Consider the following 20,407-nt stretch of genomic DNA (forward strand, 5'->3'; position numbering starts at 1 on the left):
CCAAGACAGCCTTGTTTGTTGTTGAGATTTTAGCGTGCATTAGCGCGCATTACCGTGCAGGGACACAAGAGGGCGATAGACAACAAAAGCCTCAAGTCGTGAGCAGCGAAACTTAATTACTGGGATGGATTTGATCGCGATCTCTTGTTTCTCTGTTGTGGTTACTGATGAGGAACAAGAGGATGGGAGTGGCTGTGTTCAACAGACACGTAGATGAGCAAAACCACAGAAATCAAAGCAAGTGTGTTTGGTCCTGCTGCCATTGCGTGTGGACAGTCATGCTGCCCACTCCTAGTTCTTTTGTCCAGTGGCACCGAGGTGTTCCTGTTCGAGATAGTGGCTTGCAAGACTATCCATGGCCTTGTAGATTTCACATTTTCTGGTCTCTGAGCTTCATCTTTAACACATGAATTATTATTTTTGATCTCCAAGTTGGGAAAAGAAATGCTATATATCGATAAATAATAGATTTGAACACTAATCATGCAATTTACTCAATTTCTATGCAATATCTGTGTGCAGAAATAGTCACTATTTAAAAAATGTATTTTTTTGGTCCTTTATTCAGGTCCAGTCAATTTCAAGTGAAGAGCTAACCATGAAGACCAGAGTTTCTAAAATAAGTCTGGGATAAAGTTGTATAAAGGTGCAGTAAAAATGTTACTTAATATCCCTTTGGACGCGGTCAAGTCAGTACATGTGAAGTGGTACAGATCAGGCTGTCCCCCAAATTGAGATGCTCAAAAGACCAAAACTTGTCTGGGAATTCACCGCAAGGCTAACCGTGACTTCAAAAGAGTTACAGTTCAGTGACAGATATGGGGAAGGATCTTCATCAGAGCCAGCCTCTGGCATAAACTGAAGTTGTTTAGGGCCACAAAAAATCCCTAGGCTGCACGAAAAAAGTCATTTAGTGATTTATGTTTGAGCACTTTGGGCCACAACAACATTTTTGTTTTGGGCCAGGAAAACCCTAAAGCTGGCCATAATGTTCATGAGGCGATAATATCCCAATCACTCCACGAACCTGGACTGCTGGTTTTGGGTTTGCACTGGACATACCACTTTTTACTACGACCGCAAACTTTGACACCAGGTCGTCTATGTAAACAAAATAATTTTTTCTTCAGCCACATCCTTATACTGTAGTGGAAAACCAGAAACATTTTGGACATAAACAATGACAAAGGCTGTATTTTCAATGCTAAGAACACAGAGTAGACTGGTGTGGTTTCTCCACTGAATGTGGAAAAGCACAAAATTCAAGTTTGCATGCACTAAGTTGCAGTAATGAAGAATACTCACCTTTAACAAATAGAAGTGTGTGGACATCCATTTGGTGAGACCTAATAAACACTTGCCCAGGGTTCACTACCTTTTTCTGTGGAAGTTACACTGCAAAGAATCAGATATTATCGAGCGTTAAGGGTCTTGTAATAAGACTTTATTTTTATATTTATTTTATCTGAAGTAGAAAATAATAGCTTGTTTTAAGATACAGTAAAGTTTGCTTGACAAGTGAGATGACATTTCAAGATTGGTCAATCACCTCATTGCCAATATTCTTTTTTATAGCAAAGAAAATTGATGGAAATCAAATTTTATTATTAAATATAAGACTTACATGCTTGTTGAGACTGACTTAGATTTTTTTGGTTTTGATGTAAAAGAGAAGGAAGGAGTAGGCCTCACGCATGGCATAGTAAACAAACTGCCAAACGGCTTTATTTTCAGTGACTGATCTCCAGGAGCTCATAGTTAACACAGAAAAGCCTCGAGAGGTCTTACACAAAAAGGAAGTGACAACAGCTGCACTTACAAGCACCAGGAGGACAACGTCAGCGTTGTACGACACCACGGCAGTTTATATATATATACACCGCTCTGATAAACTAGAACAGCCAGCATATGAAGAGTTAACAGTCACCAGGTTTTGATCCTTTCAAGAAAGAAACCCAACATTTATTTTTAAAGCATAAAATGACAATAGTAGTAATAACCGAACAAAAAAAAGAAGAAATTTTCAAACTTTATTGGTGCATCGGGAGATGGTGTGTGAGACACTTGCGTGTGGCAAGTGCTTTCTGTATACGACGTGTGATGTATTGCAGTACAACCTGAATCACCAAAAACAACACAGACTCAAACACTGTCAGTGCAGCCTCGGGCTTCTCAGACCCAGTCTGCCTGGTGGAGGTTGTGTGTGTCTAATGGAATGAAGAGCACCTTCCTCTATTACAGACTGGTACTAAACTGAGGTATTCTGTGTGTGTGTGTGTGTGACTTACATTCTGCACATGTGAATGATTGAACTGGGATTATTTAACTGGAGGTATAATCCAATGGAAATGAATGACATGAGCATGAGTACCAATGATTAGCGTGTAGCTAATATAATCCTGTAAAGCAGCTGTGGCCACTTCTATAGGAATGGAAGCCCTCTGTGTCCCTTCTGGGATAGAAAGCCAACTAACTGCAATGACAAAGACTGTTTTCAACAGACACAACCCCATTACAGGCCTGCTCCTAAAATCATTTAACTGGAGAACAATCATTGCATTTTCACTGCAGGAGTTCAAAACGCTCGCCTATGTAAACTATAAAATTAATACTATAGCTTGGAACTAATCCATAGGTTCAAGAGGCCGAACATTACTAACCAGCCCATAGATTCTCAAGGCTTTACATCTCATTACATGTCCAGTTGACTTAAATTTCTTAGATTTCTTTAATTACAATAAAGGAGGACACACGAACATGCTATACGATTTAGTCCAGCTGATGTGTATTTTTTCATCATGCAAATGACCTTGCTGCTTGATATTGAGAGTCACAGATGTAGACAGGAAGAGGGCTGAGCCATTTTAGCGGAGAAACTAGGATAAGGTGACCTTTAAGCTGCCTGGGCTTAACCACGGCTATACCATTTTATGACTGCTTCATTCCTTCACATCAATACAAATTAAGATGTAGGAACGCTGGGGTTTTCTCATAGAGGGCTGGTCTGGTTGCACTATTTTCAATGTGTCTTTCTCTGGGCTACTCTCAGATTTGTAATGTCTGAAACCTAATCTATATCCTAGGTTTAACACAAAAAAGCTGCCTGTCTCTATCCCCTTTAATGTAAAGTGGAGATGTGGTGTGAGAGTGACTCAAACATATGGAGTCTGGAATGAAAATGGAGATAAACTGAGGTTGAGTTGTAAGACAGGTCTGTGAGACTGCAGATGTTCAAGGTCCCTCCAAACAACTTATTTCATGACATGGTGGGGTTTTTAAGTTTTCACTGCATAACTAAATGTGGACTAGGCTTCTGAAGGCAAACTGGAGCCTGGAGCTGACAGTGTTTGAGGAGTGACCACCCTAACAGCTGCAATTTCCTGATATCTTAAGATCCCCGCTACACCATTTTACTTGACTAGGGGGTGCACAACTCCTGTGCCCAAAATTGATTCTTTCAGCGCCTCATTTAGCACTTAAACAGATTCGCGTGTCGTTGGTCTGAGTGAATCGAATCATTGACTGAGCTGGTCCTAGCTGGAAGCGAGAGAGCGCCCAGAGAATCCACACAGTAAAATGTCCACAGTGTTAATTCAACCAAATGGGACCATACGTTCTCTGTAAGAGTTGATTTAACACTGAACATGTTACTGTGCGTTTGGAGTCCTACGGCTAGGAGTTGGGCACCCCTGCACAGCACGGTCAGTTATGGCTTCAAATTCTCATTTTCCACCTCCCTGCCATCGGTCGCCTGTATTGACAAAACATCCTGAGTTTTCCTTTAGAACACAGTATACCGTAGTGTAAAGCGATTCCTCCCTAGTGGCTCCTTCAATGTTGTACAATATACTGTTTAATGTGAGGAATGTTATTAAGAGTTGCTTGCCTCTTACACGGAAAAGACACAAAAATAGGAAAGCATCAAATGTATAAAAACATCACTGTGGGGTCCCAGTTCAGGAAGAATGCAGGCAATTTTGTCCGTAACGTTTGAGCCAATGGAAGTTTCCTTTCGTAAAACCTTGCCGCGAAATAAAAAGGCGTATGCTTCCTGTATTGTGTTAGCGTAAAGATCAACAGTCTCTTCGGAGAGAAGGCCTGCAGAACCCTTGGCTGAATGCCCAGAACTGACAGTGAAGCAGGAGAACAGCCAGCCAATCAGACAGCACCATCTCCAGGGGAGGAGGAGCCAAGCTGTTGAGAGAGATTCTTCCACACAAACATAGACCCTGGAACAGTTTCAGCCTTTTGCACAAAATGGTTGCAGTAAGTTTCAACTTAACATGGGGGTGCTTTCCTCTGCTAAAGTGGACCGGAGTGCAACGGAAAGGGACGGTAACACAGTTACTATCAAGACTGACTGCACCTCTCCACATCCCCAGAATAACACTTCTCATTATTGCCTGCCTTCTGCCTGTTAAATGGACATCACATCACAATATACACATTTATATATTAATTAGGTATTTTTTTGCATGCACATGCAGTATGAAAAATACAGTTCAGTTGTAGGATATTAGTAAAAGTGTAAAAATCCAGTGCGACAGTTGTTGAGTTCTTGAGGTTAACACGGTCGTTAAATTGAGAAGAGTGAGATAACCCATCGCTGAGACACTACCTCCGTGCAGATTTGTGACTGTTATCAGTATCGCTACAGCTCACAGTAATGAGTGAAACCCTCTATGTGTCCTGTAGAAAAGAACCAAATGTACCTACCCGTTTTACAAAATGGATACTTCCCCAGTCATTCGTTAATGCTGGGGTAGGCAATTTTTTGGGGTAATATTTGGTGAAACTCTCTTCGTATTCTGACAGCTAAACCAACTACCAACTGAACCAACCAAATAAACCAACTGCTCTGGGAAAAAAATCTGATATCTATGACTGTCCAAGGACAGATTTTCAGGGACTTCTGTTTTTCATCACTCCCTGTAACATCCAAAGAGGGCAGCTTTCAGCCAGGAGGCAGGCTTACCTGCCTAACAAAATCCCAGGTGAAGAAAGCCCAAATCTCAGCGACTGCAGTCCTAGAGCGATCTCAAAAAAGCAGACTGACTCAAGGGCAGCTGGGGCACGAACCAATTACCACTTTTGGACACAGAGAGGAATTGCTGTGCATTAGCCTGGACACTACAGAGGTTATTTTTGTATTGCCCATTTTCTTTTTGTATTTTTTTGGGAAGTGGATGGATGAATGACTCATACCTCTGCCGTGGAATTATACCTCAAGGTCTCTGCATCTGATGGGTGATCTCACTCGTTTAACCCTTAGTTTTTCCAAAAAAGAAGGAATTTAAAAAAAAGAAGGAATTCCTGGTTTCCCAAAGATGATGCGCTGTATTGGCTCAGGTTTCCAATAGCACATTTGTATAGCTGTGTTCTTTGTACATAAGTGCTCTACGTCTATGAATCTCACTTGAAGGGGTAATCTAAAAATGGGAAACCCAGAAAGAAAACAACAAAAATAACAAGAGTATTGTAGTGAGAATTGAAAACCGATAATGTTGGGAGAAAAGACTCCATCACCTTTGATTGGTTCAAACAACCCAGTCCAAGGACGCTAAAGGGCTGATCCTTTCAGGGGTACACAAAGCATGAAAAAGGGCTGCCCAGTTTCGCTTGGGTACCGACAGAAAAATGTAGAACTCAGATCAACCAACACCAGAGACATTCTTACGTTCCTGTGCGTTACAACACAGTCACACATCACCAAGGCACAGACTCCTATATTTCTCCGTACATTCCTGAAGCCTCCTTTCAGACAAATTCCTATAAAACCCCATAAAAGTTCAGCTATTGGGAGGAACTTTTGGGACGCTCCCTGTCGATCCAACACATCACCATACTCCATGGAAATCCTCCCAAAGAAGGAAACCCCTGCTTCTTTTGTGAACTCCTCTTAAATGCTCATGTCAAACTCCTAGGAGGCACTTCATACTTCCACTTGATTATTTGGGCTTCATGAATAAGCTTCACAGCAGAACCCACTTAGACTGTATTCTGGTGGTTGATTAAGCAACTATCTGAACAGTTGATCACGATATATTCTCTCCTCAGAAAAAAATAAATAATAATTGTTAGGTAAATAAGCAAATTGCTGCTGGTCATTTCACACATTCCACCTACACTGCCGTGGCTTGTTCCTGTTTAGCCACTGACTTTTTATACCCCTCACTTTCACGTAGGGCTGCCAGATTTTGAATGTCTGGTTTTCAAATTATATGTACGGTTTTGTGGTCCTGAATGGACAATATAAATCTATATAAGTCTTAAGAGTTGATTGAAATTTGACCGCTAGTTCCATACTCCTTTCCGTTTAGTTTCTGTTTCCCTCCTTGTCGACCCCCCCCCTGTTGCCTTTGTCCGCTTGTGCATGATGTCCGGTTTGTACTAGCTCTAACTCTGGCAACCCTACTTCTACCTCCAACCTCCTCTTACGTTTATTCCGCCATGGCCACCTGCCGGCGCCATTGTTTGTCGATTTGAAATGCATACAAAAGCCTGGCCGTTCTCAATGGAGGGAACGCACAGCCACTGGTGTCGGCCACCCGCTGGGACGAGACGGAACTCACGGCAGGCCTGCACACACACCACCGATCGAATCAGGCTCACATCACACCGCCGCGCCGCGTCTCGCAGAGAGGGGGAGGATTATAGCCATGATCAAAACGCGATGCTATGCTCAGCGACATGGCGCTTCAGGTGTTTTTCTATCTGGCTTTGCCTTCCCTTGGAAAAAATACATCAAATAAATAAAATAAAAAAACATCGTAAAAATCAACTGCCCTTTCCTTTTTATGTGTGCTTCGTTCTGTGATTCGCGGCAGGTTTGGGACCAAATTAGCTCTGCGGTAAAAAAAAGAAAAGAAAGAAAATTGGTTGTAACTTGGTCAGATGTCTATTGTCTGCTTATTTGATTTGCTTCAGGCTTTTTAAAAGTGCTTTCTTTGTTTATCGTGTCCAGCCAGGCAAACACTTGGCAGGTGGTTTTAAGAAAAAACAACAGCCAGCAGAAAATAATGGCTGTCTCCAATGAATACCAAAGCATGCATTCTCAATGTAAAAATGCAAAGAAATGTTTAAATCGGTTTGTTACGTTTACACATTTAAACCGAGGCTCCTTGACGCTGCTTTTCCATTTCAGCTTCCTGATTGTGCGCATTGATGAAGGGAATGAAATGTTTTCCTGTCTGGTTAAAAACACAACAGTTAATATGTGGCCTGCGATTCCGTTTCATTCTAGCATCTCCATGCTTCAGTACGTTTAATGGATTATGTCACATGATCCAACCAAAAACCAAATTTATAAATACTGGGTATTAAAAAAATAAAAAAGCAAACTATAAATGGCCTGACACATTCTAGACAGATCCACTCCGCAGCTAGCTAGTAACAGCAAGGAATCCTCATATTGCCAAGCTGAACAAGAAAAGTCCATTTTCATAGGAATAATGAATCCTTTTTGATACCCTCAAACAGTCCATTCCTGATGCCATAAAATACAAAAAATAATCGTAGATCTTACAGCTCTTTCTGTATATTCTGTGTAGCTATATAGATTTGTATGTACTGAAGTAAAGCATGCTTCTAAACACATTTTCAGAGAAAAGGACAGTGGAATTCCCTGGGAAAGCACCAAATCCCAGCCTTCCCATTCCAGTGGCTCGGACACCGCGGTAAGGAACGGGTGTGTCCAGTCAGTGTGTGTGGAGCAATAGAGCTCAATTCCAGAATGACTTCACCACACCGATGGCCCAAACTCCTAAGAAAGAAGCGGCACACTATTGCCACAGCATCACAGTATTTTCCAGAATATCTCGGTCTTGGTGAAACGTCACTGTCAACAAGCGTAAAGGGTATAACTCCATAACTCTTCCATTAAGACTGTGCAAGTGATTTTTTTTTTTAGAGCTCATCAGTTAGTTTCCTGACAATTCATTAAAATTAAACGCAAATATATTCTGAGTCAAATTCTTGCCTGTGGTAACGTTCTATCAAGTCATTAAGAATCTGCAAAAATTATGGATTTTTTCCCCCCCAAGACTTCACAAGCGGTGTCATTTCTCTGTCTGTCATTCTAAAATAGCTCTAGGGTAGAAAAGAGAGATGCCACCAAAAGTATTTTCTCAGGACCTCTCCTGCATGCCATATCTGATAGGAATGGCCTCCTCCACACGCAACTGTCACACCTGAAGCCAAACAACTCGGTCCTTCTCTCATTACTGTATCACACAGAGCCCGTCCCTGTCAAGCCCTGTCACTCTTTCCATTATCGACTTCTGAGATGCAACTGGATTTGACACCGGGGTGATGGACAGTGAAAAGCAGCGGGAAAAGGGCCTTACTTCACTTTTAATTGGCTTAATACACTAAAAAGGAAAGAGTTTTCTAAAAAATTTAGTTGTTTATGTTTTATGTGTGCCTGCTGCTAGGGAACTTCACATTTTCTTCCCTGGCAAAAAGTTTCGCTGATTTTCTCCTGTGAATTTTAATCGTCTCAGACCAAATAATATAAAAATCTCGCTATATGCTAGTACGTGCTATTTCATTAGCATGCCTCTCATTGCTTTGTCTTATCTCTCTTTCCTAAATGAATTGGTTCTTTGAAAGGAGGTCTGTGGGAGTTTCTACGGCAGTAATTTTGTTCATAATATCAAATAAAAATTGATTAGCTTATAGGACTCCTTTACAGATAGACGCGTAGGAAAAGCAGCTGCACTCACTAGGTCAAACAAAGGTCACCGAAAAGGCAGCTCCATTACAACATCTGGGGTGTAAACTCACATTTTTCCCAAGACCGTGACAAGAGCAAATATTTCTCATTCAGGCTCATTTATGGGCATGTTGCTTTCAAATGAGCTCACATGGTATAATACCAATTTTTAGTTATTTCAGGAATGTAGCTTTGCCATTTAGGTAAAACAAAACAACATCAGAAAAAGGATAATAAACATGAATAATCAGGAGTGGATAAATCTAACTTTTACTTGAAAGTATATGTAACATATATACACTCAGTGAGCACTTTATCAGGTAGGCCTGTACACCAGCTTGTTAATGCAAATATTTAATCAGCCAATCATGTGGCAGCAACTAAATGGGTAAAAACATGCAGACATGGTCAAGAGGTTCAGCTGTTTTTCAGACCAAATGTCAGAATGGGGAAGAACTGTGATCTAAGTGACTTTGACCGTGGAATGATTGTTGGCACCAGACAGGGTGGTTTGAGTATCTCAGAAACATGCACAACAGTCTCTAGAGTTTGCAGAGAATTTTGCAAAAAACAGCAGCAGTTCTGTGGGCAAAATGCCTTGTTAATTAGAGAGGTCAGAGGAGAATGGCCAGACTGGTCAAAGCTGACAAGCTGCAAATAACCACATATTACAACAGTGGTATGCAGAAGAGCATCTCTGAACACACAACGCGTCAAATCTTTTAAGTGTATAAGCTACACCAGCCGAAGACCAATATGTCAAAAAAATAAGGAAATAAATACCTAATAAAGTGCTGAGTGAGTGTATATTTGTGTGTGTTTTTAAAAGGTGAATGACATTTTCATATTGCAGGCTAGAGCAACAGTCTCCCTCTCTGGCTCTGTGAGCTATGCTTTTTCAGGCAGAACACGTTGGAACAGTTTGGGGAAACCTTAAAATTTTTAATTAACCAGGGCAACACATCTTCAGAAATGTCTTACTGCTTAAAGTAAATGATAGAAAATTAGTTCAAAGAATAGCAGAACAGCTTCTGGGACTCTGGAAAACTGCCATGAGCAGAATATATAAACTGCCGCTGCCCAGCTTTCATCTATTGACAGAATTTCAGACGAATGACGAATGTCCAAACTGCACCCAAACTTCAACAACCTAAATTTGTACATAATCTGAATGACCAGTTGCATCACCTGACCTCAGTAGGTTCACAGGTTCACAGCAACGTTACAATGGCATGGTCCTTTCCACACCAACATTTCTCTGGACCATATGCCAGACTGAAACATAGAGTATAGCCAGAATGAGCCATTTTAGTGCAGTGGCCTTTAAAACACACCTCACAGAGAGCAGGGGGTGACTGAAGCCCTAACAGTTTCCCAGACCTTTCCTTTTCCAATCTGGCTGTCCTGTCGCAGAGTAAGACAAGCCAGGCGGACGCGGTGGAGTAAGTGCTCGCGAGGTCAGTGGGGCGTACTCGACCTCACAATAAATCGCCGATTTTACATGCTTTCACAAAGCATACATAAATTCCTAATGTTTTCTATTATTATTTTAATACCAATTGCTGTCAAGCTTATCAGTACTGGAAAAAAGTTATGGCTCCTCTCATAAAGTTCTTTTATAAAAGCATCACAGATTCACTAAGCCTCAAGGGTGTGCACAGTTCAACAGTTTCTTAGTTAAGCACTCGAGACCTGTGATATTTCTTGCATTGAATAGGATAGCTTATTTTGAAGTCTATATTACAAAATAATACAAGTAGAATCACAGAGGGGCAGGGGGTTCTCTTTATAGTACAGGTATTAAGCTCTTCGTGTACAGATATTAAGCTGTTATGCATCTTCTGTATAGACGTACTCCTCAATTTCAAACTGTTATGTTGTTTTTAAAGAACAGTATTAGAACTGAAAAATAGAATTTCAGTTGAAGACTCCTGTTTTGTTTGTGTAGAGGGCAAAAACACGTCTCCTATCCCTACTGGATCGACACAAAGGACGTTCAACCTCTTGTGGCAAAAAAAGTCTTTTTTATGGATGACCTTCTTATTGCCAGAAAGTTTGCTTTGCGTCTTAATTTTCCACAATATTTCAGTTTGAAACAGTTACTGTGACAAAAACGCACCACTCAACAATAACAAGAGGAAAAGTGTAGGTATGTGGGTTTCGACACAATTTTTTGGTTGCGAGTATATATTGGTATATATAAACTGGAGAGCACAGAAAAACAGTTTTGTATAAATGTAGGTGCTGGTTTTGCTTTCTACTAACTTATTCCTGAAAAAAAAAATGTTATCAGAAGACAGGCATAAAACCTTTTTTGTTTATGTGTACATGTGTGTGCGAGAGCAGTTGCTAGCTGGAAACGTGACAGAGACGAGGAATATTTGCTGGTCAATTTTAGGCTTTTTCTTGGTCTTTTTTGTCTTTTTTTTGCATCAGCCTGTCTCCATTAGGGGGTGCTCTTCTAACTGAAATCCAAACATCTTGTTACATTCCCTGGGGGTGGTCAGTGGGGCCTGCAGTCTAAGAGGGGAGCCCCCATTAGCAGTCTACAGGATGGACAAGGAGCGAAGTCAACCAGAGAGGAATAAAATACCAAGAATTATCCTCCGGAAAACAATGATTTTCTTGTCCTTTTTTTCTCCACACCTTTCCAAAGCTAAAAAAAGAAAGGTATTCTCCATACAAAATGGAAAGTTTAGCTTCACTGCTGATTCCCTCCTACTGGACAAACAAGTTTTACGCTTCCAGAGCTTGAAAAAGAAGTAAATAGAGGACAAAAGGAATATAAAAATGCAGTTAGCGGTTAGCGGCTCCAGAGCCGCGCGTAGCTCCCCCGTGGCCGGTTGCACTAAGAGGGGGGTAGCAGCTCTCGGTCCACGGGGAAGCCTCAGGAAGTTCCACCCCAGCCCAGGAAAGGGGTGACGGGCAACGGGGGTGTCGGCGGGTCGGGGCGGTGGGTAGTGGGCAGGTTTTTGGCGGCGCACTGCGGCTGAAGGGAAGCCCCGGGTCTCAGTCCACAAACCTCTGGCAGGCCTTCTTCCAGCGGCAGGCTGTGCACCACATGTCCCGGTTCTCCATGCCGTACACCTTGCGGCACTTCTTCCCCTCTCCGCGGGACTTCCTGCCGCGCCGGGCCCGCAAACAGGAACAAATGTTATGGCACTTCGTCTTTTATTTAAAACAAATTACTGCTCTACGCTTGCTTTTAAAAAAATGTTTCCTCCCCCGGTTTTTGAAAACACATTTCAACCGTAGGCTCATTCCATTGCTGTGACGTCCCGCCACTTCACAAGGGCACATGCCAGAACTGTCTGCAGCAAGCTACCGCTACTCAACCAGCGGGAAGGCCTTGTAAAAATAAATTGTTACCAATAGCTAAGATTCCAAATAATATATTTATGTACAAGTAGATAAATTATAGATAACTAATAAATGCTTTCAAGTCATACTGAAGTTACCTTCACACCTAGAGACAAAACAATACATTTGTCTCAAGCAGACAGTTCACCTGCATATGTTCACACTACAAAGCTAACTATAAAGAGCAATTTTTCCATGTGGGCTCAATGATAAAGCACCTTCAGCCAATTGAAAGGTCAAAAGAGTGGTACCTGAGCGAGCCAGACGCTCTAGGGGGTGAGGAGAGCACGGCGATGGACTGCGGACGCTGCTCCCCGAAACTCTGGGTCTTACCGTGAGTTGGAGAGGCCTGCAGTGAATCAAACACAACCACAGTCAACTCGCAGATACACCACCGAGACACACAAACAGTACAGTCATACACAGAAACACACAAGTAAAACGGAAGAGTCCACACACTGTATGTGCTGTCACTAGGGGTGCAACGGTTCAGAAAACACAAGGTTCGGTTCCCGTTTTCGGTGTTACGGTTCGGTTCGGTTATGCACGGTTTTGGTAAAGCAGGGAAAATGTTTTAAATGAAAGCAGCGCGAGTTCAACAATCTTTGTCTACCTTATTTTCAGTATTGTATGTGTTGGGCTGAGAAGGAAAAATCATAATCAATAATAATAATATGAATAAAAATACGCTAACCCTAACGCTAACATCAAATAGAAATGACCAATATAACCTTTACATGGCGAATTAAAGTTGGTAGACATAAGAGGATTGAAGCAAGCCAACCAAACTGAACACATGTGAACAAAACCATCGGTGGTGAAGCGAATGGCTTGTTTTTTACATGAACAGTAAAATTGATATCAGTCACATACCGATAATGGTAGACACAATAACAGAGACACACATGGACACACAAATGTATACCTACAGCTGCAATGGAGTTGCAAGATATCGAAGAAGGAAAGAGTACATGTCAATTCGGTTGATGGGGGCGGGTTGAAGGTATGTGTCCCAGTGGTGGTGCCATTGGTGTGTGAAGCTGAATGTGTGCATATGTATCAGTGTGTGTGACAGGGGGCCAGGGTGGGTGCCTCGCAAGTTCCAGTGGTTACTCGTGGTATTGCAGTTTTGTAAGTCTCCAGTGCCAAAAATCTAATTTCCCCATTGAAGTCCATTCAAAACTACAAATTTACCCTTGGACCATACTTCTGAACTCTAAAATTTCCAGGGCCCCACAGAAGAAGATCAAGGATTGATTTAATTTCAATCTGGTCCGTATGGTCACTCTGCACGCCCCTGCTACACTAGCACAGCTACGCATAAAAGAGTATGAGGCTGTGATAGACTCAACTGGCTACGCTGGACTGAGCTGAGAGAGTTCCCTGCACAGAATCGTGTCTCAGCCCAGGAGACCGGGGATTACTGTACTGTATAACCTTCAATATCATAGCCCATGCTTTGATGATATTGTTACTTTTAAATTATTACTGTCAATATTACTAATAATAATTTTTCCTGCAAAATCGTTCTTGAGCCCATTGTTCGAGGTGATGAATCGGAACGATAAATGTAAATTAAATAAAGATGGTATATTGCTCTTAGATCAAGATGCTATTATGCTGATATTATTATTTTGACGACATTGCTACATTGCTCCTACTACTGTTATTAAAAATGTCCTTAGTTGTAGTATTTCTGGCTTTGCCTGATGGCACTGCTGTTGATGATGAAGACACAGCACATATGAAAAATAAATAGGCCAACATTAATAAATAATGAGAATAGCTTCATATATTTACTTTGCTCTTTATTTTTGAGCTTATATATGGCGCTGGTTAAGGTGGTAGTGATGAAGAAGACGATAAACCTGTCAATTACACATTTGCTGTCTAAATAGCTTTAAGTCATCAAGGGTCCAAGGTATCAAACGTGCCTCAAACCACCACACTGCTGCCAGATATGCAGTAAATACAAAAATAATTGTTTCTCCTAACAAATTTTCCTGTTGAACTCAATGGAAGAAATATTCAGGAGAAACATTTTTTTTTGTATCTACTGCATCTACTGGTTTGAGGCTCATTTGATACCTTGGACGCTTGATGACTTAAAGCCATTTAGTCAACAAATGTGTTCCATACTGTATCAGCATAATTGGACACTGTCTCCAGACATATATCTTCATGGTGTGTGCGTGCATGCGTGCGCGTGTGTGTGTGTGTGTGTGTGTGTGAGTGTGTGAGAGTGAGTGTGAGTGTGAGAGTGTATGAGAGCGAGTGAGAGAGTAAGAGAGTGAGAGAGTGTGAGAGTGTGAGAGTGTATGAGAGTGTATGAGAGTGTGAGAGTGTATGAGAGTGTATGAGAGTGAGAGTGTATGAGAGCGAGTGTGAGAGTGTATGAGAGTGTATGAGAGCGAGTGTGAGAGTGTATGAGAGTGTGAGAGTGTGAGAGTATATTAGAGTGTATGAGAGTGAGAGTGTATGAGAGCGAGTGTGAGAGTGTATGAGAGTGTATGAGAGTGTGAGAGTGTGAGAGTATATTAGAGTGTATGAGAGTGAGTGTGAGAGTGTATGAGAGTGTATGAGAGCGAGTGTGAGAGTGTATGAGAGTGTGAGAGTGTGAGAGTATATTAGAGTGTATGAGAGTGAGAGTGTATGAGAGCGAGTGTGAGAGTGTATGAGAGTGTATGAGAGCGAGTGTGAGAGTGTATGAGAGTGTATGAGAGTGTGAGAGTGTATGAGAGAGAGTGTGAGATGTATGAGAGTGTACGAGAGAGAGTGTGAGAGTGTGAGAGTGTATGAGAGTGTACTCACAGAGGCACCAGTGAAGGTGACAGGGGGGGACTGCCAGGAGATGCTGACGCTGCTGCAGTTGCTGGGGGTGAAGTTGGTGGAGCTGGGGATGGTGACGGGGGCGGTCGCCTGCAGACAGCAGGAGGAGTTTACGCACAACACACACACCACACACACACTGTAGACATGCACACGCAGGACTGACAGCAGTCTTAGCACTCAGACTCAGACCAAGATTTTTATCCATCAAATTCAAAGCAGCAGGATGACAAACAATCTAGTCTGCTCCTCCAGTGTCAAACTGTAGGATGAAGAAAGACCAGTGATCTTCATCTCACATTTCATAACCTGAACAGTGAAATACAGAAACTACACACACAAAAGCTAAAAAGTCAAAAGGAGTCCACACACTGTATATTAAATCTAAGGGTGCGATTCTTACCTGTTTAACTCTGACGAAGAGCCATTAGGCTTGAAAAGTTACTTCTTTTGAGTTAATAACTCACAGATGCGTATACATTGTACCGACTCTTTCCTTTTTAGTACTTCGCAGAACAGTCACGATTGGCTTCGAGACACGGGCCATGTCAGGGGTCAGGGCTGCTGACGGGACGTTACCTGGTAGGCATGGTCAGTGTGGACGAGGTAGAGCGTGCTGGGGGCGGAGCGGCTGAGGGGCGTGGTGTTGCTGTCGGCCTTTCCGTTGCCGTTGGCGTCGGGGTGCCTGGGGTCGGAGGTCACCGGCGGCGGGGGGGACAGCACAGACGGGGACACAGGCGACAGGCTGCTGAGGCCGTCCGCCACGGAGTCGGTGTTCAGCTTGATCTCCGTGTAGTAGAAGTCCTCCTCGCCATCGCTGCACTCAGAGTCACAGTTACGCCTGCCGGAGGGGGCGGGACGGGGGCAGGAGATTGGCAGGAGCAAAGCAAGAAAGGGAAAAATTTAACAGGGGGAGGAGATGGGATATCAGGAAAAGAAAACATGGAGAGGAAGGGAGGAGGGAGGGGGAAAAAAGAAGGTAGAGATAATGGCTAAAGGGCTTTTATCCATTTGGTCTCATTCTGGCATTTACTTAAGTAGTGTAATGAAATAAAAGACAGGGTTCGCTTTGTGAAAATAAATGTCATACAGTGCCCAGTGACTGAAAGCAACAGGGCACTGGTGTTATTTTGTTTTGCAGCAGCAATGATTAGAACAATAAGAGCCAGAAACAGCACATGAGACCCACATTAGTACAAATTATGTAGGCAGACGGCATTATGGGAATTAAACTGCCTGGCCTTATTTTGAAATTTGGAATAAGAAAAAAAACTGAAAAATGTTTTTCTCCTGTCTACCTCAGAGCCACCACATAGGACATGTTTACAAGAAAAACTGAACACTGAAGTACAGTTTTATTGAGTTACTGTAGGAAGGATGTATGATTGAATTTAAGTCTTTGAGATTGCAGTTCATTACTGTAGGTCATCACTGGCCATGCACTGTTCTCTCTGTATGCTTTGGAGAAAATGACAAAATGATGTAAATCTAGTAAATATTAAATCACACATCTTGACAAATATGTTACACGATAAGGAAAACGTATCCCTTATCTCTGTACTAGGAATATAATAAGCAGTCAGACAAGCCAAGAGCCTTGGTATGCCATTTAATCTACTGGGACAGGTGTCACTGCGGGTGTGTATCTGCGTGTGCTTGCGTGTGTGTGTGTATGTATGTGTGTGTGTATATGTGTGCGAGTGAATGTGCATGTATTTGTGTTCGTGTGTGTATGTATGTACGTGTGTGCGTGTATGTATGTGTGTGTGTGTATATGTGTGCGAGTGAATGTGCATGTATTTGTGTTTGCGTGTGTATGTATGTACGTGTGTGCGTGTATGTATGTGTGTGTGTATATGTGTGCGAGTGAATGTGCATGTATTTGTGTTTGCGTGTGTATGTATGTACATGTGTACGTGTATGCATGTGTGTGTGTGTATATGTGTGCGAGTGAATGTGCATGTATTTGTGTTTGCGTGTGTATGTACGTGTGTGCGTGTATGTATGTGTGTGTGTATATGTGTGCGAGTGAATGTGCATGTATTTGTGTTTGCGTGTGTATGTATGTACGTGTGTGCGTGTATGTGTGTATATGTGTGCGAGTGAATGTGCATGTATTTGTGTTTGCGTGTGTATGTATGTACGTGTGTGCGTGTATGCATGTGTGTGTGTATATGTGTGCGAGTGAATGTGCATGTATTTGTGTTTGCGTGTGTATGTATGTACGTGTGTGCGTGTATGCATGTGTGTGTTTGTGTTCTCTTACCCCAGATGAACAGTGCGGATGTGCCTCTGGATCCCTGCAGCTGTGCTGAGGACCTTCCCGCAGTTCTTCCACAGACACTTAAACATCACCTTCATGGAGTTCTGCCACAAGCACAGAGCAACAGAGCGCACGGTCACACACCGGTGCGTTACACACTCACACCTGGGACAAACATGCCATCACAAACCACCCATCCGCGGCCATTTGGCCCTCAGACATCAACCACTCCTCCTGGGTAAGGTGTCCCAGACGATTTAGTGGAGAGACACTGATGTCTTTTAAGGGCAGTCACATTCTACACACAACCCACCCACATTAATGCTTTGGATAAGAGAACATCTGCTAAATGAATGCAATACAATGAATTGCTGAGCTTCAGAATTTTACAGTTAACAGTTTAACCATTTAGCAGATGCCAAAGCAACTTACAAAATGTTTTTTTTTTATATACGGTAAGCAAACACCATACCACCAAGGAGATGGATTCAACTGCTCGAATGCTTAACCTCTTGTAGTATATATTGTCCCATGGTTTTCTTTGTACACCGTATCATTAATATTACAGTATTTTAAATTCTAGTTATTTAAGATACCATGAGCTGAGAATTAGAAGTATCTGTATTCTGAGTTGTTTTGAACTATTGAGCTTCAAAGATTCCAAAGTCAATGGGCTCAACAGATACAGCCTTTTATATACTTTTAAACAGTATTTTGTATAAAAATTCACATATATATCTAGTGCCCTGTAAACAACTCATTTATGACACTAAGTAGTTTTTGTCAAAAATGTCAGTTAGAACCTTCTAATTCTCAGCCCACGATACAGTGACAACACAATGTTGCTCTCCCTGTGCTTTTTTTTGGACTGCGAATGCACTGAGAACATGGCGAACACCATGCCAAACATATTAACCAGAGAGGAACATCTACCAACCACAAAAAACCCATCTGTCCCTCCTTCAGGATGGGAGCAGCAGGAGGCTGACTCCAGGCAGAAATGTTACAGAAACGTGTGGCAAACAATAGCAATCGTTGCGACCCCTTGCTGTACCTACTATCAAACTTACACCCACTCACTCTCAATCTATTTTACTTTTCTTTCTTACACACTCACATTCTAATGTACTTACATTGCTTACCCACCACTGTCATTCTTTTGTACTCGTGTACTTCTATTCCGTACATACTCACTGCTGAAATTTTAATTTCAATTTTTGGCATTCATGCTGTTTGATATAAAAAGAACAACAGTCGAAATACTGTCGTGATTGAGTTTGAACAATAATAAGTCACGAGTCACGTGATCACTAAATACATTTAAACTGAACGGATGAATCAAAAGGCATTCTGGGAGAGGATGTGCCAGAATCCACCACGTGCGGTCTCGGTGTGGTCTCGGCAGCCTTAGCTTCGAGGAACAAAACGAGGCACACCACAGCTTTGTGTTTCTGCATGCGGTTGAGAGGTGGATGTTGACATTAACAGAAAAAAATGAGAAAATTAAGATGCTAATCACTTGATTAAATTTGCAACCCAAAGTTAATGAGATTGTGCTTTGGGATTAGACAGAACTGGAGGCTTATGTAAGAAAGGCACTGCATCTTAACATGACAAAAATTCAAACGTGCCTGGTGTTCTAAAAAAAAGAGCACATTTATGTTTTAAGGTTATCCACACATTTTGTTCTATTGTTGAAAGAGAAAAAGAGAGCGTGTTAACTAGTAAAAATATTATAAATAAATAATCTTTCAAATCCTATGGAGGCAACTTTTAATCAATGGCTTATAAAAATGTATCATAACGAGTGTAAAGGCACTTTAATAAATAGTCAAACACGAAACATTACATTGAAAATGTATTCAATAACTGGCAAAGTACATTCATACAGTCACTCTAAACATGAAAGTTCACATTGAGGTCAAAGGCATAGAGGTGGCCAATTGAACTTTGTTTGCAACCAATGATCCATCTCAAAAATGCAAATATAATGGGCTCCTGAAAATCAAGTGTTATCCACTTAATTCTGTTTGAATAGCATAAAACGCTATTATGATTAAAATCATTTATGCCAATATCATTAACATTATGTTATGCTCCAAGCAGCATTCATATTTAAATTGATAATGGGGAGCAGATGTTTTGCTTCATACATTTTCATAAAAGGCACCGACACAATAACTGTAGAATAAATACCGTGTGAAATGAATGCTATGCGCTTCAGTCGAGCTGGAATTAGCGCACGGTCACCTTTTCTGCAACATAATTTGAGCTTGCACATCAATTCAAGGAGCATGGAGAGAGTGAGCAATCTTTCAAATTTTGTTACTGTGCATAATTATTTTGAATGGACTTCACAGCTGTTTTTTAATTGGCTCGGAAAAATCCTTATTTTGAACCTGGCTGTTGTGTTAGATCGTGTCAAAATAATTATAAGCAGTGTAAATCATCCAAAAAGCCAATTATGAGTGAAGAACAATTACCTTGAAGAGAAGCAGGGTGTATCCCCTTTAATGGCACCAAGAGAAGATTATGCAAACAAACAATTGTGTATGGGGAATTGGCTCCTGTCACAATTGGCTTAATACCATTCATTACATAGTACAATAAAACACCAAAATGACTGATGGCCATTTTGTTGCCTTTAATAAATAAATGGAAAGCTCTAGCATCATCAATGTCACACAGTCACTCACAGAGTAAGCAGCTCCATCTGAAAGACAAAACACTTTACTATTAGATGGCAAATGTGGGGTTATAACTAATTTAGTAGAAATATTACAACAGCTTTTTGTACACTGGATTAGAGGATAAACGTCCATTCAACGCTTTAGCAATGGTAGTGTTGCAATAGCAAAAGTGCAATTCAATGTTTTTTAAATTGTTCTTTGGAGTATTTTGAGCCCTCTAATTGTAATTAACATTACAATAACTTATGGATCTGTAGTTGTTTGTAATAAACATACAGCACTGTGTAATTGTGAGGAACTTTATCCACTACATGTGAATTACAACTATTTGAATGTGAACTTTCTGCAATTGCTGCTGGAGGATCCTCTAAGCCGTGCTCTAAGTGGTTCTGACGCCTCATGCTTGCAAAAGGACCAAAGCTTTTGTCCTTGAACCCATGGTGTCAAAATGTCATTTGAACTCCCAATAAGACAGTCTGCTGAAAAAAACTCATTTCTGATCTTTGAGCCCACAGAGCTAGGGCTCTGTCTGTGGGCATTGACTATACACAT

The 20,407-nt window shown here is 41.5% G+C and overlaps 1 protein-coding gene across 2 annotated transcripts in view; it reads right to left on the bottom strand.

Moving 5' to 3' along the window:
• Positions 1–10,495: 10,495 nt before the first annotated feature.
• Positions 10,496–20,407, bottom strand: part of znf704 (zinc finger protein 704) — a 46,207-nt gene continuing 36,295 nt past the window's right edge. For both annotated transcript variants that reach the window (XM_061255840.1, XM_061255839.1), the window contains exons 5-9: positions 17,169–17,269; positions 15,482–15,743; positions 14,885–14,992; positions 12,325–12,422; positions 10,496–11,834 (exon numbers count right to left, since the gene is read on the bottom strand). In XM_061255840.1, the coding sequence (XP_061111824.1) occupies positions 11,723–11,834; positions 12,325–12,422; positions 14,885–14,992; positions 15,482–15,743; positions 17,169–17,269 (681 nt within the window). In that variant the 3' untranslated portion in view covers positions 10,496–11,722. The remainder of the gene's footprint in view (positions 11,835–12,324; positions 12,423–14,884; positions 14,993–15,481; positions 15,744–17,168; positions 17,270–20,407) is intronic.

This window comes from Conger conger, chromosome 9 (assembly GCF_963514075.1).
Source record: "Conger conger chromosome 9, fConCon1.1, whole genome shotgun sequence".
In the NCBI taxonomy this organism is placed as follows: Eukaryota; Metazoa; Chordata; class Actinopteri; order Anguilliformes; family Congridae; genus Conger; species Conger conger.